This window comes from Ictalurus punctatus, chromosome 9 (genome assembly GCF_001660625.3).
Source record: "Ictalurus punctatus breed USDA103 chromosome 9, Coco_2.0, whole genome shotgun sequence".
Taxonomy (NCBI): Eukaryota; Metazoa; Chordata; class Actinopteri; order Siluriformes; family Ictaluridae; genus Ictalurus; species Ictalurus punctatus.
In genome coordinates, this window is record NC_030424.2 from 16,045,051 (window position 1) to 16,068,666 (window position 23,616).

A 23,616-nucleotide genomic window follows, 5' to 3' on the forward strand; every position below is an offset into this window, starting at 1 on the left:
TAACGTTGTTCTTTGTTACTCAGAAGTCTTTCCATTTGCTTTTTTTTTTTTTTTTTGAGAACTAACAAACTAAATGCACACATTGTTGCACATGTCACATTTATGATAGCTTTATTGTGCACAGAAATGTTTTCTGGATTATACTGCCTATTTGGTGCACATAAATCTGACCAAAGTCTACATCCTGTGTTTGTGAAATGAGATAGGCTTAACCTCGTATTTCAATAACAGGAAATGGCCTGTGCATTAAAGGCATTGACTTCATTATAGCACAACTTCCTCACATTTTAACCATAAAATGGTGCTTCCATATTTTTTAGTATATTAATTTAAAATTAATAGAAACCCTATTATTATATGAATATAATATATGAAGTGGTGTTTTATGTGAATTATTTGTCTCAGTATGAATAAAGTAGCACATCCACTCTTTGAAGGATATTCATTCACTTACTAATAATAACCTTATCAGTAATTATATCCATTATTACTCATTCACATCTGGTAAACTTCTTTAGTGGGAATATTATCCGCTGTAGTTTTATTAAACAATCTTCAGCAGCAAACTTACTGTAAGCAAGGTCATCCACCCTTCCTGAATACATTCACCTTTCCTTTGGGAGCCACACTTCCATTTGCTCCACATGATATGGCATGAGATTATATGGCTAAGTATCGAAACATGTTATATTACAATAATGCAGATACTGGTAGCTATGCAAAAAGGATAGCTGTGAGCATGCAATGTTTTCTTTGAAGGTAACAGCCATGTAACTGATGTTGAATTTCATTCAACACATGAAGTTTTGCAGAACACATGACTGAGGAAAGCAGGAGATGAAACAGCATGAAAACAAATAGAACTCAATGCCAAATCTATGAACAGGGATGCCTCCACCACACATCTAGTCCTTCTTGTTACCTGTATTTAAATACAGTTGGATAAAACACTAACTGGATTCATATTTCATGCTGAACAGTAATATAAATAAAATAGAAAGTTCCATTCTTGGAGCCTTAGCATTTGTATGGATAATGTTGTGTAATAGAAAGTGGTCTAGCAAAGTTAGACTTGTCCAGTCTTGTTGATTCCTTGTTTGTAAAGCTTCCTTAGAATTTTAAAGTGTAGTATGCTCAGGTAAATATGTAGATAGGCGGATCATTGAACCCAACCCATGAATGCCTGAGGCAAACAAAAAATTATATGAGACACCAACAAGAAGCGCAGCTACCATTTCTCAGTGTGAGATCTCATTATCATCTGTCACCTCATATTAAGGTAAAATAAAATGTTTTAAAAGTATTTTTCAAACTGCATGAAGTAATACCACATTAGAAACTCTTGTTATAGTGAGCTGCAGTCGGAAGAAGGCTTAGAGCACAAGGTTATTGCTACAGGTTAGCCTTTATCATATAAATATATGCATGCACAGGCTGTCTCTTTTATTTGTGATTGGTAGATTGTGATGTTTGTTGTTATGCCTACAGGCACTCTATTGCAAGTCCCATTAAGCTTTTATCATGGTTTAACTGACAGCTTTATGACTAGTGTGTATAGAACTTCTCAATACTTCTCTTTTCTTGAACCATTGTAAGTTTTAGCTATTGCCCTTTAGGTCAGCTCAAGGAAAATCTAATATAACTTACGGTATCTCACAAAAGTGAGTACACCCCTCACATTTTTGTAAATATTTGATTATATCTTTTCATGTGACAACAGTGAAGAAATGACACTTTGCTACAATGTAAAGTAGTGAGTGTACAGCTTGTGTAAAAGTGTAAATTTGCAATCCCCTCAAAATAACTCAACACTCAGCTATTAATGTCTAAACGCTTTCAACTCACTTTTGTGAGATACTGTATATCACCCAACTATTTAAAGTGCTCTATGTTTGGATTTCTTGAATGGTGTTGGATAAAATCTGCGTATTTAAGACATGCAAAAGTAAATGTTACTGCAAAGATTCTTTAATAATACAAAGGTTTTTCTCCAGTATGTTGCCACTAGTTTAAAGGTCCTAAAACTATAAATATGAAAGATAATAAATTCCTAGCCACTGTTGTCAAGCAATTCCTTATTAAATGTCCTTGAATACATTGCCTTTACCACTCAGTGATGGAGGCGTTATGCTTTTGGGTTTTATGCTCATCCATCTGTCTGTCCAAGATTCTGATTATTATCTGAACACAATATCTCAAGAAACAGTTGAATGTTTTTGGGATGTATATGGAATTATCACTGTAACCAGCAGATAAACTGATTAGATTTTGGAATTGGTCCAAACGGACAGGGTAGCAAAGTCAAATGTTTGAAGTACATGGTGTCTCAAAAGTCTCCATACATAGGGGAAATGAACACTTATTAAAAAAATTATTTCCAAACTGCTTCCTACTTAGTTTACATTTATATATATATATATATATATATATATATATATATATATATATATATATATATATATATATATATGTGTGTGTGTGTGTGTGTATGTGTGTGTGTATGTGTGTGTGTGTGTGTGTGTGTATATATATATATATATATATATATATTTGTGTGTATATATATATATATATATATATATATATATATATATGTGTATATATATATTAAGATAGTCTTTAAGAATGCCTTTGACAAAAGAAGAACGTATTGAAATCATTCTCATGGCTGGATCGGGAAACAGTCACAAGGTTGCAATTACATGCATAACACCAGATGTGTGATGAACACGAGTTCATCCTGAGTGGAGAAATGACTCCCTGTGTGTTTACAAAGAAATGGCAATCATGTAGATGATGTTTTGTATAGGACACCTGTAGTTCAGTAGCTTCCTTTTTGTCAGAAAGATACAGTATATCAGGCATACAAACTGGTAACAAGAAGGACTAGATGTGTGGTGGAGGCATCCCTGCTCATACATTTGGCATTGAGTTCTATTTGTTTTCATGCTGTTTCATCTCCTGCTTTCCTCAGTCATGTGTTCTGCAAAACTTCATGTGTTGAATGAAATTCAACATCAGTTACATGGCTGTTACCTTCAAAGAAAACATTGCATGTTCACAGCTATCCTTTTTGCATAGCTACCAGTATCTGCATTATTGTAATATAACATGTTTATATTACTTAGCATTTAGACTGTATTGTTGCTATGTTGATGAAAAAAAACTTTGAAAATAGTCATTTGTTTACCTGATCTTCATGCCTCTACAGCCTTTCATTTATTATTCATTTGAAATTGTTCAAAAATATTGTGTATGTAATAACCACGAATGCCATATATTTTTAAACAGAATAAATATATTCTAAGATGTCTGCTCCTGGTGTGTGCCTGAATATCATGAAGGAGCGTCAGGAAAGCAATGGCGTGGGCACAGTTAATAACCCACTGAAGTTCCTGAAGCAGGATTATGAGTTGCTACACCAGTATTTTCTTATCAGAAAGAGGACATATATTGACGACATGTTCCCCCCTGACAACAGTTCCATTGGAGAAAACTTGCTAAAGCCTGAGGACTTGGCTAGAGTGGAATGGATAAGGCCAACGGTATTTAAGCAAAAACATTTTTCGCTGGAACGATTCTGAAATTTGCACAAATGTGCTGAAACCTGTTCTCCAAATTAAAATAAAAACAAACCAGCCACATTGAAAATACAAACATTCATACTCAATGAAAAGAATGCATCCATAGAAAATTCTTAGAATGATTGATTGATGACTATAAGCGTATGCTTTTACTGCAGATTCTTGTATTGAGATTATATGTTAGACTACATGGAATTTGGCAAATTTATATTAAAAGATTTGACATCGCAAATCTGACAGCTCTTCAATGATTTCATCAGAAACCGTGATATAAGTTTACCTAATTATTAATAGCTTTTGAATTTATTTCAGAAAATGGTATCAAATCCATGTCTGATTGTTGATGGTGTGTCCAGGTTTGACTATGCCCAGGGAGAAGTGGGTAAGATTACAATAATGTACTAACTGTATGCATGCAATTTGTAGCCTTGTTTCCACTGTAGTGCAGGCATTTTATATTTTAAACTGACTCATCATCTTTATTTTTTGCTAATATAGATTCTTTACAAAAAAACACATTTTACAGTTAAAGACATAAACAACCCTATCAAATAAAATATCATGCAATGACACTTTAAATCTCAGTGGCTCAGTAAGTGTGTTTTTGCTCCTTAAGGAAACTGCTGGTTTCTTGCTGCAGTTGGTGCTCTGACATTTCAAAGGCACATCATGGAGAAGATCTTTCCAGCTGGACAGTCATTCCAGATGAATTATGCAGGAATATTTCACTTTAGGGCAAGTATTCCACTCAAACGTGTTTCATTTGACTTTTGCACTTTAGTTTATATGTGTTTTGTTATGCTTTATGGTTTGGTGATTGCATTCTTTTTCACAGTTCTGGAGGTTTGGGAAATGGGTTGATGTTGTAATCGATGACAAACTGCCAACCATTAATGGACAACTCATTTTTGTACATCCACAAAGTCCTAGAACTCCCCAAAGTCCCAGAATTCCTGAGTTTTGGCCTGCTCTGTTAGAAAAGGCATATGCCAAGTAAGCCCAAATCTAATAAAACCATAACAAAATTTAACTTGCCATGAATTTTGCAGGGAACTGTGTCATCTACATTTGTTTCAGAGTGTGTGGATCTTATGAAGACATGAAGAATGGTTGGGTATCTGAAGCCCTAAAGGACTTTACTGGTGGGGTGCACATGTCATTATCCCCCCAAAATGAGAACCCTGAAAATTTGTGGGAGTTGATTTATCAAGCAGCCAGAGCCAACTCTCTGATGGGTTGTGGTACACCTGGAAATGTAAATACACTATTCACTACTGTTCCATGAACCTTTGAGCATGTTAGCATTAGGGAGATATTATTAGGCTGTAAGGTGATGGTTCCATTAAAATGAACACTGTATCATTGTCTTAATAACATAAGATCTGTATCCCATATGTTTTCCCGTACACAAAGCATAATTACAAGACTCTTTTTTCTTTAGGCAGAAGTTAATGCAAAGCAGAACAATGGTCTAGTGGAGGGTCATGCCTACACTGTGACAGGGGTCACCAAGGTATGTCTTATTCTTATGAATCCAATTTAAAGAAGCAGCTTGTATTTTTTAGATCCTTTGCTGTCTTTTAAAGTCATTTGTACAAGATAATAAAAATGCACTCCCAAAGTATCTGAACACAACTTGAAAGTTCTGTTTTGAATGCTATAGGTAAGGCAGGAAGGGAATGAATCAAAAGCTCTATGAAAAGCAATCTATCACCAATAAGATGATAATTTAGAATGACATGACTGAGCTGGGCGCACGGTGGCTTAGCACGTTTGCCTCACACCACCAGGGTCGGGGTTTGATTCCCACGGCTCTGTGTGTGCGGAGTTTGCATGTTCTCCCCGTGCTGCGGGGGTTTCCTCCGGTTACTCTGGTTCCCTTCCCCAGTCCAAAGACATGCATGGTAGGCTGATTGGCATGTCTAAAGTGTCTGTAGTGTATGAACGTGTGTGTGATTGTGCCCTGCGATGGACTGGCACCCTGTCCAGGGTGTACCCCGCCTTGTGCCCGATGCTGCCTGGGATAGGCTCCAGGTTCCCCGTGACCCTGAAAAGGAGTAAGCGGTTGAAGATGGATGGATGGATGGATGGATGGATGGATAACTGAGCTTTGTATGTCTTATAGCATGGCTTCCTTCCAATATTTTGTTGCAAGGAGTTGATGGATCTCTGTAAACCCTGAGTAGCCAGTTGCAGTGGAGGTATGAGCCCAGGTTATCAGAGGATCGCAAAGATTGGAAGGGGAATATACTATATGGGCAAGTTTGTGGACATATGACCATTCATACCCATAAGTGCATGTTGGACATCCCATTCAAGATTCAGTTCTCCCTTTGCTTTTATAATAACGCCCACTCTTTTGGAAAGACCTTCTACTAGATTTTGGAGTGTGGCTGTGGGAATTTTCCCATTCAGTCACAAGAGCATTAGTGAGTCAGTCATTAGTCAGGCATTGATGTCAAGCGAGGAGGCCTGGGATGCAGTCAGTGTTCCAGTTCATCCCAAAGGTGTTCAGTGGGGTTGAGGTAACTGCTCCATGCAGGTCACTCAGGTTTTTCCACACCAGTCTTGGCACACCATGTCTTTATGGACTTTGCTTTGTGCACAGGGACAGTGTCATGCTGGAACATGTTTGGGCCCCAACATTGTTATAAGGCATGATTACAAAATACATCAATAAGATACACTGTCCTCTGTTTCATTTGTCAATTTCAAAATGTTCTGTTTAAGATTAGTGTGTGTTTGTTGTTCTGTGACTATTTGCCTTTTGAATTAATTGAAATGCTTTAAAGCTTTGATGTTTTGAAAGATAATTCCCTGGGTTTCTTATATAGGTCACAAGCAATGGCAAACAGGTTCAGCTGGTAAGGCTCTTAAACCCCTGGGGACACACAGAATGGAAGGGAAACTGGAGTGATGGGTAAGAAGTGCTATATTAAACACTGTAAAACCAAGCATTTAAAATGTGCACATAACCAAATTCATATCTTAGGTTTCACATAGATAACAGCACATTCAGATAAGTACAATTGCAAATGACAGTCTCTAGAACTGTGTCTTGAAAACACTTCATACCTTAAATTGATAAAATGTTGATATTATTTTTGCTATTCTGATTTTAATCTCAACTCTACTATCTGTAGTGCAGGGTTTACATTAAGAAAACAAACCAAGTAATACAAACATAACTTTTTGTTTCTCATCACAGTGGCACTATTACCTTGTCTTCAGATCTATTGTGTAACAGAGCAATCAATGTGGGATGAAAATGGCAGTGCATTAATAAGAACTTTCACCATAATAAACCATTATTACATGTAGCAGGCATAGAGCATTGACTAGTGGTGTAGAGAAATAGGAGATAATTTGACTAGGCATAATTAGGTGCTGCATTGCTTTTTAACAAGGATATTGCTAGAATGGTATAAATGTAATTTAAAATGTCATGCCAAATATTTTCCAAGCTGTTACTATGTGTGTCAGATGTAGACAAACCTCTGTTTCTGAGGCCCTATTCATTACCTGTACTAAGTGCCCTTTTCAGAATTTTGTACTATGTATTTGAACAAAGCCATGTTCTGTGAGCGTGGGCGATCACCTGAAGCTGAGACTCTTTCTAGATTTACTGCCCCTATGGAGAAAAAGTAATTGCTAATTAACTTTACAATTTGACAAACTACTGATGTGGTTAATGGTTAGCACATTTGCCCCGCACCTCCAAGGTTGGGGGTTTGATTCCTGCCTCTGCCCTGTGTGCACGGAGTTTGCATGTTCTCCAACACACTTCAGGGGCTTCCTCAGAGTACTCCGGTTTCCTCCCCCAGTCCAAAGACATGCATTGTAGGCTGACTGGCATCTCTAAAATTGTCCATAGTGTGTGAATATGTGGGTGAGTGTGTGTGTGTGATTGTGCCCTGTGATGGGCTGGCAACCTGTCCAGGGTGTCCCCCATCCTTGTACCCTGAGTCCCTGGGATAGAGTCCAGGCCTCCCGCGACAGTGTGTAGGATAAGTGGTACAGAAAATGTATGGATGGATGATTAAACTTTCCAGTAACTTGTGTGTTTTGTAGTGGGTTTGTATTGTTGTTGCATAAACATGTTGCATGTGAGTAAACATATTTCATAATATTTTCTTGTATTTTCATATTTAGCACATTCTGATTCCATAACTATAAGCACAAGTTAAATCAAATCATTAACTCAAATGTCCTATTTGTTCAATTTGTAACACTTTCAGATCACAAACATGGATGACCGTTAGTGAGCAAGAGCGCAGAGAGTACACAAATTTTGTCGATGATGGAGAGTTCTGGTATGAACCACTAGAAATGGCTTTGAAACTTTTTTTCCACACCAAACAAAATGGCCTTTTAGTGCATGCTGAATTTCAATATGTGCCTTTATTTTGCATTGAGGATGTCTATGGAGGATTTCTGTAAATGCTTCTGTCAGCTTGATATCTGCAATTACTCTCCTGCTTTTCTGGATGGCTCATCTGAAAGCCACTGGACTGTATCAATGCATGATGGCCGCTGGCTCGCAGGCAGCACAGCTGGTGGCTGCATGAATTTTAAAGGTAACAATTGTATAATGTCTTACTGACTGCTCATTATGTTTAAAACTGTAGTAACTTTTAGTAAGTAAAAATGTCAATATTACGTAAGTGGTAGACTTGTAGAACTTGTTGAAGGCTGTTCTGTTCAATTCCACTAGATGTTTCCACTAGATCGCAGGCTCATGCAAGCTAGCTAGTTGCAGTAATATATATTAATATTGATATATTGATGCTAGATAAAAGGCAAGCTTATGTTTAAAGTGAGAGGATCTTTTCCCAATAATGTCAGAACAATTTAGGCATAGTAATTGGTGTGAAAGACTATTTATGCAGTTTAGAACACAGTACAATGGAGAATGTCACAGCCAAACCCATGGTAAGAAATGCTTTTCTTGATGTAGCTTGTGGTAGTATTTTTCTGTCAAAGAGGGTGAAATCCAAATCATTCATACAGCAGTTTTAAGATTTTATGAACAGTTCACTCTGAGTTGATGATCAGTTTCATGTTTTCTGGCACAGACCCTGAAACATACTAAAAAGATCTGTTGATTTCAGGTTGAACATTAAAACAGAATAGAAGTGAATAGAGTAGAATAGAACACTGTAAACAAGACCAACATGTAGAAGCTACAGCAGCTTGCTTTTGATACCCAAATACCCATCTTATTATTTAGAAACATTCAAAACATTCATAATGACCATTTACATCTCTTTAGACATAAAATGCAAGTAACAGTTTCATAATGCTGATCTGTTTAGATACTTTCTGGACCAACCCTCAGTTTCCACTCAAGATCACAGAGATAAACAAAGGCTGTGAACCAATACCAAACCAAGCGCCAAATATACTTGTGTCTCTCATGCAAAAACCTGATAAGAGAAACAGACGTCTCACCAGAAAACTTTACATTGGTTTCAACATTTACAAGGCTAGTAAATTATCCAACATCCCTATTTTTTGTAATATGGTTGTCTACTCTGTGTCTTTGTTCTCATAGTGCTTGTTTTCCTTATTTTCATAGAACACCAAAGGTATGAATAACTAATATTAACAGTGTGTAGGACAAATCTTTTTCTTCAAATTCATATGTTTGCTTTTCTTTCCTGTAGATGAAAGATTGTAGAGAGACATCCACAGCTTCCTTCATTATCGACAGTAATCCAGTGTATTACACCAAAGTGATGCGTGATTCACGTGAAGTAACAGAGTTTGTGAGGCTGGAACCAGGAGAGTACATAATCATTCCATATACCTCCAAGCCCAATACAACTGCCTCCTTCATCCTGGGTCTCTGTTCTAAGACAGAAACCCACACAGAGTATGTGCACTACAGTTAACATTTAACAATGTTCAAGTGACAGTGTCATAAATGTAGGGAGAATTTGTGATGAGAGACTTTTGGACCATGCTGTTGCTTTTATTTTGGATGAATCATATTCCTTAACCAATTTTCTTTTTTTATTAGAGAGCCCTTTATGAGGCTTGGCTCTGATGGTAAAGTGCTGCGTCAAATGTCTGATCATGTAACTATACTCTTTTTTTAAAAAAAAGTAGTGATTTTTTTTTTTAATTAATGGAGAATGGAAAAACAAAATATGGACTTCAAACATAACTTTAATGATATACTGCATGTCAAGAAAATGAAAATCTGTGCATTTTCTCCAGTTTTAAGAATAAAATATGTTTTAAATATAATATTAAATATATGGAATATTTGAAACTACAGTCTGATAATCAATTTATTTGTTATATTTCATTAGTATCAGGAAATCAATGCAGAGCAGCTTCAGAGAATTCTAAATGAGAAGTATATTGGAGGTGAGCAACTGGCTTTATACGTGAGGTAGACCTAGTTTACAGACAACTTTTTTGCTTCATCAATATTTGTACTTCCAGGTGGTGTGCAAAGCACAGGAGGTTTCAGCTTGGATGCTTGCCAGAGTATCATTGCTATGATGGATGTATCCTATAACTTTTTCAGCCACTGTAACTATCATCCTTCAATCCTGTTTGCTTACCAAACAGCAAACAGTTGGAAAGATATACGAATGTAATGAACAATGCAGTCTTTGGCTAAGGTTGGCTGGAATTCTTTAAAACTGTACATAACTAGCTAGATGTGGGCTCAAGGTGTTCCTTAACAGTCTTCTCTAATAGATCTCAGTTACTGGAACACTCAGTGCATTAGAACTGAGCGAGCTGTTGAACAAAGTTGATTTGTACAAGGTAAACATGAATTTGGGTTTAAAATGTAGACTTTAATTGCCCACTATTAAAAATGTCTTTACTATTTTATGTCTTTACTATTTAAATGGTCTCAGTGATGTATTGCAATCTTTGTGTTTTCACAGGATATCTTCTTCCACATGGACAACAACAGAGATGGCATTCTGTCACTGGTGGAGCTTCGGCAAGCAGTGGATGCCACAGGTTCATTCTAATATTTTTGTCATACAGTTGATTAAAGCAACTAAATTTGCTTTAAAACATGATATTGCATTACTGAATGGGCATTTAGCTGGACATAGTTACTCTTCCATTTTGGCAAATCTCTCACATAGGAGTACTTCCAAACATGAGAATTCTCACACAGTGATTACAGTCTTGTACTCCCTTAGGCGTTCGTGTTAGTGATAAGCTGCTGAAACTTACAACTCTACGCTTTGCTGACTCAACTGGGCGAATCACTCTGGAGAGATTCATCTTTCTGGCTCTACGTCTAAGTTTCTTGTCTGGTAAGCCTGGATTAAATTTTTTTATGCTGTAATACAGTACATATTGAGTATATTATTAAAGATTAATTAAGTGTACAACAAAAAGGAAACAAAAATCCATTTAGTATTCTTCCTAATCATAGAGGTTCAATTATTTTTTATGCAAACAAACCTAGTGACCACACAGTGATTATAAATTCAGTGTCATTAATAAGCATGTTATTTTCTATGTTTTAAAGAAATATTCAGAAAACTTGCTGACAGACATTATATGCACCTCCAAGAGCACGAGGTATGTCTTTTTAAAAGTTCCTTATGTAAACGTTAATATTCATGAATGATTTTAAGGTGAAATTTTCACTTCTGTGATTACTGTTGTCAGTTTAAATCCCTTACCTGTTCCTCTAAATATGTTTTAGTGGCTGCACCTTACTATGTACTCCTGAAGAGGTGGTAGGAACCATATAAATGGAGCATATCAATCCTACAACATATACAACAGCACACTTCAAATTATTATAGCGCTTACTTGGGTAGGTTTTGAAAATTCTTGTTAAAGACTTTTTCTTAGTTGAATAACTTACAAACATGTCTTGGCACATCCCTATGACTACTACTGTTACATGATGTACTTATGCTTATACATCAAATTATGTTTGTGAACTTTGTCTGGACATCTGCCAACACCAACTTGTGTACCAAAGCAAATGTCAAGGTGTTCTTGTTTTCACTGCACATACAAGTTAATGCAATGTTGAAAACATTTGATTACAAACTTTGATTTTATGTCAGAGCACACTCTAAAACAGTTTGCCAATTTCTCCCTGAATTGATTCATCACGTCAGGAGCCTGCCATCTAGTGGAAACATCATTAGATATACGAGGGGTTTAAATAAGACAAATAGACAATTCAAATTTCTGTGTCATTTGATAGAGTGTATCCACCCTGTTAATACGGACTGTTTCAAAGAGGATCAAATGTTTGCTTGTCCAAATATGTAAAAAAAAAAAAAACAACAACAACAATTCATTTTTTTTTCACAGGACTGTACCTTTGGACATATGTGTTATATTTAATGTTACTTAAAAAAAGAATAACCAGAAGCAACTGGAAGTTAAAAATTTGACTGCTGTAAAGTCTGAATTATGGCTACAGCTCTCAAAGATGAAAACAAACAATCAAAAGCAAAAATAAATAATATTCAATCTCAGTTTAAGCATGAGTGTTTATTCTTATTTCACTAAAATGGAAATACACCATTTACACTGAGTGAATGTGAGCGAACATTACAAGAAACACATTCTAAAACTGTACAAAGTTAAAAAACAACAACAACAACAGTTCACTAAAAAGATTTTGTCCTATCAGGAGACAATAAAAACCCTCCTCCAGCATGAGCTAACACAAAAAGAGTATCAGACTCTCCAGCATCGAGGTGAGATACTGATGGTTTTAAAAGCCAGGAAATAAAATAACACGAGATATATACAAATAATGTGTAAAGTCCTTCTATTTTTAAAATATATATGCTTTGCATGTGGCAAAATGGGAAATGGGTCTGCATGTCGTTTTGACCATTATGTCTGATGTCTTTCTATAGACTGGTCTCTGTTAGAGGGGAATCAGCAGCAGGTAATTCAGAGGCCTCACAGGATTCGATCTGAGGAGGATCTCTTGCATGCATCTCCTGTAGCAATACCATGTTTGTCAATTTCCACTGCCTGAATTTCCTGGCTGTGAGTGCAGGGTCAGCTAGCACCTGATCCAGAGTCAGCAAATCTGCCTCTTTAGCCTAGAGCCAAGACAAAGATCACACTTATTATGTGCCTTAGAAACGAAACTGAGATGATTAAAATCTGTTAAAATAACTGGGATGAAATGCTAACCTTCAGTGTGCTGTTGAGTGCTCGAATGAGGTGCAACTTGTCATTGACTCTGTGGTTTTTGCAGCGCTTTATAAAGGAAGCTCTGAATTCCCGTTTTGACGACGGCCTCCGCTCACCAATTGGAGACAGGCTCGCCCTTTTCAGATCTATGTACAATTTCTCCATCTCATCACTAGTGCTTTCCTCGCCTTCTGAAAATTAAATCAACACATTTTTAGTGGTTTCCCAAATTACAATGAAAGAATGAAATATTTTTTTTGTTTTTTAAATACATAATTCTAGTGAAGTCTTCTGGTGAACACAAAGTTTCACGTCAGTAAATTTAACACTAATAGTGTTTTTCCACCCAGCAACATGGCACCACACTTAACATCTACACCAAATGCAAGAATGTATCCTGACCATCAGTGTGATCTATCTCATTTCTACAGTGCATAGGATTTTTGTTGTTGATAAAAGAAAAACACACGATCATTAAATCAGGGAATAAAAATTATAATAACATAATCTGATGATATACCAGATTTTTACACTATCAGGACAATTCTATAATGATTGTGACAACTTTTGAGTCAATTTGACCTATTTCCGGATCAACCCATATGTTCTAGCACAGCTCACACAAAAGATTTTTGTGAGAAATTTTGCACAAGTACCTAGGTTTGGTATAGCTGGCTTTAAGGTCAAATAGTGACAGCACATGGGATCATGATTAATTTGCCATCCAGTGGCAAATTAATCCAGTGCTATTAGACAATGCTTGATTTGGCTAGTTTTCAAACATGAAGGCATTGGAGACTTATAGGAATTGTGTATGCTTACTGGGGTTATGTGTAATCAGGTTCTCTCTTGAATGAAACAGTGCTCGCTCTGTGGGCTCTGAACTGGTCTGGAATTCCTGGGCCAAAGCAGCAGCAGTCTCACTGCAGTATGGTGCTTCTTTTACTATGTTTTCTTGAGTGTGAACCTGAGCATAGGACACCACAGTCTCTGCAACGGTAGGACCAGCCTGGGAGACGAGGTCTAGCCAAGACTGGCGCTGTTTGGCCAGAGAGGACATGGAGCTTTGGGACGTCATAGTGCTCACTGGTGAGGATGGAGAAGCCTCACTGGGCACAGGAGATGAGTATGGAGGAGGAAGACTCCCCTGAAAAATGGGCAAAGAGAAGTGTGTCAGTGACATGCAGGAATATACCTTGGACAGGATGCCAGTCCATCACAGGGAACCACACACTAACACGCATTCACAACCAGGGCCAATTTAATGTAGCCAATCTAAATACTGGCATGTTTTTGTGATGTGGAAAGAAAACAGGGATGGGGAAATCAGGCAAAACTCCACAGACAGTGACGTGCGCTCAGGAACAAATCAGAGACCCTGAAGCTGCAAGGTGGCAATGCTACCCACTGTGCCGTGAAAGACATGTTAATGAAAAAAACACATATGAAACCTGGGTCTTGAGTTTCGTAATGCATAAATATGTCTTTTGCTTTTGCAAATTGAACTCACAACGCATCAAAGTCCATCAAATTATTTTTTATGAACTTAAAAAAAAACAACAACACTTTTTTAGCATAGCACCACCATGCTGGGGTAAAGGATAGAAGACCTGCATAATATACGACCCATGTAATAATACATGAAGGGAAAATTGTCGGTCATCAGTTTATATTTAATGTCTAATAGTGTTTGAGGTCTATAGTCAAAGTCAAGGCAACTGGAACCGTGTTATCTTGAAACTGAATGGTTGCATTGTTCCTGTTGCAGATTGTTATGATTTCACAAAATTCATTCAATAACACACTATGGGGAGTGCTGTTACAGCAACATAATCCACAAAAAGGAAGGTGTGATGCTGTTACCAGTCCAAAGTGGATTATTTTCCTATAAAAGCATGTCCCAAAATGTTTTATTCCAGGTATACCATGGCTACTTGTCAGTGATTTACATTTTTAATGTAGTAATTGACAACACGTCATTCTTTTCAACCTTTTATAGATACAGTGCATGCCATGGAACGTTCACGAAACACGTTAGTTCCTGTGATCACTTACATTATAATAGTTATAAACAGTCATTCTCTCACCAGCCTCTCTTTTTTCTCTCTCTCAAAGTTAATAAGACAAAGAAACACTACATGTCATGTTAGTGAAAAACCAGGAAATCCTCTGTCCTGAAGACAACCTACTGACCGTTACAAAGTGATGACACCCAAGACTCCTTCCTTAAATGTTAAATAAGCATCTCCTTTCAGAAAGCTTCACCATATTAACAATTGTTATTCTTTTATAAATAAAGTTTTTTTCAACCAGATTATTATCAGACTTAGATAATGTAGATCTACCATACAAGTCCCTGTGAATTAATTGTTACTATAGAAACGATAAGGATATTAGAATGAGTGCAATAACATAAACCTATTATTTGAATTGAAGCCATGTCCAGCTGTGCCTCACACCCAAGTGCTCCTGTTAGTGTATCAGAAGAAATCACTCCAGCCATTGTGCCTGTTATAGCAGCCTTTGCTGCAATACACAGAATGCTGCTAGCACTTGAAGTATGTTATGTTATGTTGTGATACATTTTAGACCACAAAAACACGTGAAACCAGTCTTGCTCAACTCAAGCCCTTTGCAAGTCATTTGAATCAAGCCACGTGAATGGATTATGTTTGTTACAAAACAGAGAGCACTGTGCAAAAAGTTGGACTCACCGGCAGTCCAGTTCCTGGTGGACTGTTCACACTCTGTGAGTCTTGGTTCAGCAGCTGCTCAGAGTAGGGTGGAGGGGGTACCTCAGTAGACTCCGCTTCCTCATGATCGCTAGATTCACTATAGCATTCTACTGTTCCCACACGTGCACACACACACACACACACACACACACACACACACACACACACAATAAGGTCAAACCTCATAGCTTTAACGCCTGCATGGGTCACATTCAGCAACTTGAATCATAGTCACATGAGGACTCACCAGCCGGATGGCTCTCTGTGGGTTCATACTGTATGGATGCAAGACCAAGCTTATTCAGCCATCTGAAAGACACAACAGGACAGGAAGCTCTTACATATGATCAGGCCATTATATTTAAATGTATTTAAAAGCAATGGTAGCAATCTTACATGTTCATCTCCTCATGACTTTCAGCAGCAAAGTAGAAAATTCTGGCCTTTGGGTGGCATGCTTTCATAGCACTAGGATAAAAATACAACACACTACATTAAAAATGACTACATGTAGGAAGATATGTCTTCTTACATAAGTATTAGCACGGTCAGCACATTACAGCATGTGAAAGTAGTCATCACATTCAACAGTTGTCTTTGTCCATTAAAAGCATCTTAATTATTCATTTGGCTTAGGCTATTATCCAAAGCAACTTACAATTAAGAGAGGATATAACTCAGCAAGTAAGGGGAAAAGGGCATATCTCAACTGACTCTGATCCTGAGGGGTTACTTTTGAGTTGGGAGTTGAACTTCCAACCTTCCAGTCAGTAGATAAAACCTTAACCATTGATAAATAACCATTGTCAGTAAAACCTTAACCATTGATCTTAACCATTGAGCCCACTAGTTTAACTTGAGTATTTACTGTGTATATGTTCTTGTGCATATAATAATCACTTGTCCTAAAAGACAAAAATGTCACTCACTATTTTTTTTTGCATTCCATTGCCCGGTCAATCAGAAAATCAGTCAGGTTAATGTAACCTTCTGCTTTTTCAGCCTATGAAAAACAAAGGCAGAAGAGACAATGTATATAAATCCTTCTATTTTAGTACGTAAAGGAAATAAGTGTCTTTTGCAATATTATTTATTGACATGTACTGTAGTTTATTTACTTTAATGCATGCACTCACAATCTGGTTGCTGTACCAATACAGTGAGGTTTTCTTCAGAACAAACCAGTACTTCTTCCATTTAATGCCCAGGAATCCTTTCCCCTCATTCTTTCTAAAGAGCCAGCCCTGGTGGTCCACTGGGCCCAGGTCCTTCACGGAAACCCTCCTCCTGCTCATTGTTGCATTGTCTGTTTTAAAACAAAATCTCTTTAGACATTGGTTTTACACATCAATGTTGCATAGCTGTACAGGTTTTGCAAACTGTGATTCCTTGCCTACCTCGAGTCTTCTTCTTACACTTGTGCCTGAGGGACACCTAAAAGTAAATGCACATATTGACAGAGAAAGGGGCTACATTAATATATACATTATATATCATCAGAACAACCACAGTACATATTCATGTTTTTTATATCTCAAGACATATTGGTACAGTGAGGGCAAAAAGTATTTGATCCCCTGCTGATTTTGTACGTTTGCCCACTGACAAAGAAATGATCAGTCTATAATTTTAATAGTAGATTTATTTGAACAGTGAGAGACAGAATAACAACAAGAAAATCCAGAAAAACGCATGTCAAAAATGTTATAAATTGATTTGCATTTTAATGAGGGAAATAAGTATTTGACCCCCTCTCAATCAGAAAGATTTCTGGCTCCCAGGTGTCTTTTATACAGTTAACGAGCTGAGATTAGGAGCAAAACATGGCTTAGTACTTGGTGGCAAAACCCTTGTTGGCAATCACAGAGGTCAGACGTTTCTTGTAGTTGGCCACCAGGTTTGCACACATCTCAGGAGGGATTTTGTCCCAATCCTCTTTGCAGATCTTCTCCAAGTCATTAAGGTTTCGAGGCTGATGTTTGGCAACTCGAACCCTCAGCTCTCTCCACAGATTTTCTATGGGATTAAGGTCTGGAGACTGGCTAGGCCACTCCAGGACCTTAATGTGCTTCTTCTTGAGCCACTCCTTTGTTACCTTGGCTGTGTGTTTTGGGTCATCTTCATGCTGGAATACCCATCCACGACCCATTTTCAATGTCCTGGCTGAGGGAAGGAGGTTCTCACCCAAGATTTGACGGTACATGGCCCCGTCCATCGTCCCTTTGATGCGGTGAAGTTGTCCTGTCCCCTTAGTAGAAAAACACCCCCAAAGCATAATGTTTCCACCTCCATGTTTGATGGTGGGGATGGTGTTCTTGGGGTCATAGGCAGCATTCCTCCTCCTCCAAACACGGCGAGTTGAGTTGATGTCAAAGAGCTCCATTTTGGTCTCATCTGACCATAACACTTTCACCCAGTTGTCCTCTGAATCACTCAGATGTTCATTGGCAAACTTCAGACGGGCATGTATATGTGCTTTCTTGAGCAGCGGACCTTGCGGGCGCTGCAGGATTTCAGTCCTTCACGGCGTAGTGTGTTACCAATTGTTTTCTTGGTGACTATGGTCCCAGCTGCCTTGAGATCATTGACAAGATCCTCCCGTGTAGTTCTGGGCTGATTCCTCACTGTTCTCATGATCATTGCAACTCCACGAGGTGAGATCTTGCATGGAGCCCCAGGCCGAGGGAGATTGACAGTTCTTTTGTGTTTCTTCCATTTGCGAATAATCGCACCAACTGTTGTCACCTTCTCACCAAGCTGCTTGGCAATGGTCCAAGCCCATTCCAGACTTGTGTAGGTCTACAATCTTGTCCCTGACATCCTTGGAGAGCTCTTTGGTCTTGGCCATGGTGGAGAGTTTGGAATCTGATTGATTGACTGCTTCTGTGGACAGGTGTCTTTTATACAGGTAACGAGCTGAGATTAGGAGCACTCCCTTTAAGAGTGTGCTCCTAATCTCAGCTCGTTAACTGTATAAAAGACACCTGGGAGCCAGAAATCTTTCTGATTGAGAGGGGGTCCAATACTTATTTCCCTCATTAAAATGCAAATCAATTTATAACATTTTTGACATGGTTTTTTCTGGATTTTCTTGTTGTTATTCTGTCTCTCACTGTTCAAATAAATCTACCATTAAAATTATAGACTGGTCATTTCTTTGTCAGTGGGCAAACGTACAAAATCAACAGGGGATCAAATACTTTTTTCCATCACTGTACATAGTACTTAAAAAAAATAAAATAATTAATAATCTTTTTATTCTTTGTACTGAAAAACAATACTAAACAAGGCACGTGAAGAATGGTAGAGTACTTACAGGATTGTATTCAGCAACATCCGTTCGAGGGGCTAGCGAGATGGGGAAAGAGGCCTGAAACATAACCACATCCAGTAACTTAACTGAAAGTAATCACAGAATCACAAAAACTACTCGTCACTTAGATTAATCCACAGGAACTGAAGAACTGAAATGTGAAACTCAGCTGAAACCACAAACATGCTTCTCTCAGAAGTGGTGGGAAGTGACATCACGTTCAGAGAGTAGCTACACTGAGAAAAAAAAATGCACCACACGAAGACTACACTAAAACAGGTGTCATTAACTAAGCTTTTTTATTTTTATTTTTGCAAGCTCAAATGACACGCGTTACCTCAAAATTATGACTAAGCTAAAGTACTTCTAAACATATAAGCAGCTTTTTTTGAAAAAAGAAATTGTTGAGAAATATTAAAGAAAATGCAAATGTATGAAACTTATTCAGCATAACAGGCTTGACAGGCTGCATCCATTAATGCTACTGGAAAATGCAAGCTAAATGAAGAGGGATATTACTCAATTTCCTCAGCATGTTTCAGTTCCTCCTATCTGGTGTAACATATAATTCAGTTCAAGGGTAAAGAGCACTTCAGATCAGAATAAGACGATTTCTCCTAAAAGGCAGGTCTAATATGTTATTGCTGAAGCAAAACTTACAGATTGAATGCTGTTAACAGACACTACAGTGTTTCAGTATAGCATTTCCTGAATAATGATGAGGCGATATATCAAAGAACAAATCATGAAAAACAAATGGACAAATGGATATCCTTCTCATATTAGTTAACCTAGTTTACAGTAAATAATGTATATGATTCACCTCCTATTGCTTCACAAGCACATTAATACCCCAGATGATTTCTTTAAAAAAAAACAACAACAACAAAAACACCCAACTCTACATGTACAGTGTTGTCAGTTACATCGTCACCTTTTCACTGTGAAACTAAACTGTAAAAAGTTTTTTTTCCTAGTTACACTGAGTTGCTTGTTTATTAGGTCCAAGACTGATTGATGTATCTAATCAACTGCCAACTCAGGATAACTAGGGAAATAACATTCAGTTGCAAATGACATGCCAAAAAATGACTTGTATAAATTGAACAGGTTATTTGTATAAGTGAAGTACAATGCAGTTATTCCATGAACTATAGCTACATACGTTAAAAACAGCTGGTAAGACCCTCGAAGTCCCAAATCCGAAGTCCCTCACCACTGTCATACCCGATACTGTACACTTACTTGTACTGGATGAAGGCGAGAACCCTTCAGCTTTATCTTGATCAAACATTCTCCTCTAGCGGCGAGATCTGACAGCAATTCAAACTCCACACACTTGTGAAAGGTTTTCCGTACGTGTTACGCAAAATAAATAAATAAATAAAAACGTCCTACAAGAGGAGTAAACAAGCACGCGCCCCCAGCCACAACACACCCCACAGGCTGATCCAATAGTTCACTGAAACGGCTGTAAACTATTTAGTACCACAATATGCGGTTACGGACTGAGCCACGCAAAAAGAAAAGAAAAAACCCCTAAGCGTTATACTTAAGCGCCCATTTCCTTAGTCATTGGATAGCTATAGGTGTGTGACTGATATTCAAACCTAGTGTTGACAGAAGAAAGAGGAACTATGCGAGTGAAGTTCAGCTTTGGTCTCGGTGTATGGCTTTGGAAAAAGCGCCATGTTACGATAGATGTTTACCCACAGCTCACACACAGCAGGAGGATTCATTCTTGCTTTTCTCTTTCTACTGTTCCTGCTAGATGTCCTTAATTATATTAGCATACCTGGATCCGGGTATTCACTGATCGCAGCTTTGCTTTTTTGGAAACAAAAATATTCTGTAGAGTGTTGATAAATTTACAGAGCATAGCAACTATTGTCGGATGCACATACGTGTAAGACTACCGTGGAAGAAAGAGAATACCCAGTGCCTATCGTTTTTTGTTTTGCTTGTTTTATTATAGTGTAAAAGTGACATAACACGTATGGCCCTCATCTAAAAGTTCCCAAACACGACTCCGAAAGCGTTAAGTTATATTTGAACATGTTCAAACATAACTGTAGTTCCGCGAATAACCACCGAGTGTCGCTCTAATCCTGTTTTTAACGCGCAAAAAGAAACAGTGAGGTTTGACAAGTGGAATAAAGGCAGGGGTGTGGTGTGGGTGCCATTGGTAAAATACAGGGTTTCCCCAAAAGTCTCCATACATAGGGGAAATTAACACTTTTTTATTTATTAATTTTTTGTTAAATAAAATGTCTTTCTTTAAGAATGCCTTTGCCAAAAGAATAACATATTGAAATCATTCTCATGGATGGATCAGAAAGCTTTAACAGGAACTTTAACAGCAAACATGCCAACATCACATGACACTGTTGCCAGACTTAATAACAAATTCAAAAAGACTGGAAGTGTTTCGGACCAACCAAGAAGTGGACGTCCATAAACATCCACTGACGAATGCACAGCCGACATACATAGTCTCCTAGATATGGAGACTTTTGGGAAACCCTGTACTCATTGCCTCTGAAACTCTGATCCTTAAATCACAAATATCTAAGAGGTCTATTACTAATAATTAGTACTGTAATTCAAGCAGACTTAATCAATTGCATCTCAAGTTGATTAAAATAATTGTCATGTTGTTAATATTGTGACCAAATGCTTTTGCCTTATTATCAGGAACTATAGAAGCCACTAGGAAACCAGTACAGTAGTCATTACATGGCCATTCATTTTGCACCAGTAAAAATTAAAGATAGGCTGCAATGTTGCTGTAGTGGGTAGTGTTGCCCTCATACAGGTCCCCAGTTCAGTCCTGAGCTCGGGTTACTGTCTATGTGGAGTTTCTCCCTATGTTTTCCCCATATCTGCATGGGTTTCCTCCGAGTTCTCTAGTTTCCTTTCACCTAACAAAAACATGTAGATTGGCTACACTAAATTAGTGTTTAAATGTGTGTGCATGGTGCCTTGCGATGTACTCCTGTCTCACACCCAATGTTCATGGGATAAGATAACAAAATATTCTGAAAAGGCAGATTTGTTCTAGACCATGTCTAAAAATCTGGATGCACCCCTCAAAAGAAGAGTCAAATGTGCACTTTATTTACATTCTTTAAAAATCTCTATACTTATCAGCAGACTGTTGGAGCTGTAGCCAAAACAGTGTTCACAATGTTTTCACACACACTCTATTAAAATGATTGACTGCTGACGATAACAAGTAGGCACTTCTTGTTTAGCCACTTTCTTAAGTATCATAATAAGAGGTGGGATTTAGTAGTACAATTATGGGCGAACACAAGCTAATCGAATTACACATTCCATGTGTCTGTTCAGCTCTGGCCTGTTTTTTTAACCACAAATTCCTCATCTTGTTCTTCGTGTGTATTTTTGTGCAGTTTCATTTACATACAGTATTCACAGTATGAGTGAAGTTCTTATACACTTCCCCATACTGCTTTGATGGATTTCATGGGAAGGTGGATTGGTCACACCAATGCAGAAAAAAAGTCCTATCATGGCAATTGTCACAGTGCATAACATTTTTTTGTCTCTCCAACTTTGTGCCTAAGGCAGAACTAGAGAGATCAAGTCCTACTGTTGCAGTGTTTCATGGGATACCTTAAAGGTCATGGCTTCCTATAAGTCACTGTTTAAGGTAATCAGTACATTGCATGGCTTTATGAATTCTAATATATTACTTCTCGTGAATGCTCAGACACAGCACATCCCTCTGAAGGAAAATAAGAAAATGTGCAGAAATCCAACCATAACTTTCATTCTCAAACTGTACACATTACATTACATTACATTAACATTTATTCACTTAGCAGACGCTTTTATCCAAAGCGACTTACAAATGAGAAAGATACAAGCAAAGTATGAATTACAAAGTATGAATTACAAAGTATGAAATACACAGTATGAAGATGGATCAATGACAATTGTGTCACACAAGAGAACATTGACACTTCTGGAGAAAAACAATATATTGACTAGGATATCAGCTGTGTGTGGACATGGGACATAAATTGAACATCATATTGACTCAGCAGAGAATTCATAGTTGGACAGTAACAGCGTGCGTGCGTGCGTGCGTGTGTGGAAGTGGGGAGGGGACCATGGGAAAGCAACTGAGAGGGTCTTATGTGTTAAATGTTCATGTTACACACTGGGAATTTGAGATCAACACCTGCCATGCTCTCAAAAGTTTCCATTCTAAATCACTTGAAATATTCTCATTTTACAACTGTGAGAAAATATATTTGCTTTAAGCTGTAAAGTACAAGGTATTCATAGCAGAACAGATAAAAGTTTGAATTCATAAATGTTTTGATTAGTGAGGATTATCTGTGCTTAAACTACGCAGTTGATATTATGAGAGATATGAGAAGGAAAGGAAAATTATTATTAATAGTAATGTTAAATGACATCATCTGCATGTCTCGAGTGTCTACCATTGTCTCACTTTTAATGGTTTACACAGTCCAAGATCAGACACATTCTCTTTAATATTACTTCTGATCACTGACTGTTGCTTTAACTCATTCCCAATGTACTGCAGTTCACAACTGATATATTCAAAACACAGAAAAAAGTGAAATGCATCAAACTCATCAGTAAACATACAGAGGAAAAGAGAGAGAGGTTCTTACCGCTTGAGAGAATGACCAGGCTCGCATTGCTGTGGTGCTGTACCTAATAAAGACAGGCCAGAAAATGCAATGCACATAAACAACAATGGAATTGATTTTAAAAGGTTAAATCACCTGTTATCAGATAAAAGTGTGTGTGTGTGTGTATAAGTTAA

At 37.6% G+C, this 23,616-nt stretch overlaps 2 protein-coding genes across 5 annotated transcripts in view; one reads left to right on the forward strand and one right to left on the reverse strand.

Moving 5' to 3' along the window:
• The first annotated feature begins 1,172 nt into the window (after positions 1-1,172).
• Positions 1,173-11,876, forward strand: LOC108270103 (calpain-1 catalytic subunit). 2 transcript variants are annotated; one of them, XM_017476442.3, is made up of 20 exons: positions 1,173-1,279; positions 3,292-3,545; positions 3,897-3,966; positions 4,201-4,319; positions 4,420-4,577; positions 4,662-4,839; positions 5,026-5,097; positions 6,419-6,504; positions 7,823-7,897; positions 8,001-8,161; positions 8,900-9,069; positions 9,251-9,459; positions 9,607-9,664; positions 9,902-9,959; positions 10,038-10,102; positions 10,299-10,367; positions 10,493-10,571; positions 10,760-10,876; positions 11,095-11,147; positions 11,275-11,876. In XM_017476442.3, exons 2-20 carry the CDS (start codon positions 3,309-3,311, stop codon positions 11,299-11,301), a joined length of 2,061 nt encoding a protein of 686 aa, XP_017331931.2. In that variant the 5' UTR covers positions 1,173-1,279; positions 3,292-3,308; the 3' UTR covers positions 11,302-11,876. The 2 variants fall into 2 exon arrangements, with proteins under 2 accessions (XP_017331931.2, XP_047013614.2); XM_047157658.2 differs by lacking the exon at positions 1,173-1,279 and adding an exon at positions 1,332-1,398.
• A 188-nt stretch (positions 11,877-12,064) lies between these two features.
• LOC108270102 (connector enhancer of kinase suppressor of ras 3) overlaps positions 12,065-23,616 on the reverse strand; it is a 54,389-nt gene continuing 42,837 nt past the window's right edge. The window contains exons 15-25 of one of the 3 annotated variants that reach the window (XM_017476441.2): positions 23,462-23,504; positions 18,795-18,848; positions 16,876-16,912; positions 16,615-16,784; positions 16,408-16,481; positions 15,875-15,946; positions 15,726-15,787; positions 15,458-15,588; positions 13,566-13,890; positions 12,744-12,931; positions 12,065-12,649 (exon numbers count right to left, since the gene is read on the reverse strand). In XM_017476441.2, coding sequence (XP_017331930.1) covers positions 12,452-12,649; positions 12,744-12,931; positions 13,566-13,890; positions 15,458-15,588; positions 15,726-15,787; positions 15,875-15,946; positions 16,408-16,481; positions 16,615-16,784; positions 16,876-16,912; positions 18,795-18,848; positions 23,462-23,504 — 1,354 coding nt within the window. In that variant the 3' untranslated portion in view covers positions 12,065-12,451. Of the gene's footprint in view, positions 12,650-12,743; positions 12,935-13,565; positions 13,891-15,457; positions 15,589-15,725; positions 15,788-15,874; positions 15,947-16,407; positions 16,482-16,614; positions 16,785-16,875; positions 16,913-18,794; positions 18,849-23,461; positions 23,505-23,616 lie in introns of all 3 variants that reach the window. The other 2 variants (XM_017476440.3, XM_017476439.3) reach the window with 2 other exon arrangements.

Bases quoted from the DNA above. Each gene is read 5' to 3' on its own strand.
- LOC108270103 (XM_017476442.3), top strand. From the start codon at position 3,309: ATGTCTGCTCCTGGTGTGTGCCTGAATATCATGAAGGAGCGTCAGGAA. The intron at 7,898-8,000 runs GTATGAACCACT...TTTTGCATTGAG, and splicing joins GTCGATGATGGAGAGTTCTG to GATGTCTATGGAGGATTTCT. The intron at 9,960-10,037 runs GTGAGCAACTGG...TTGTACTTCCAG, and splicing joins AAATGAGAAGTATATTGGAG to GTGGTGTGCAAAGCACAGGA.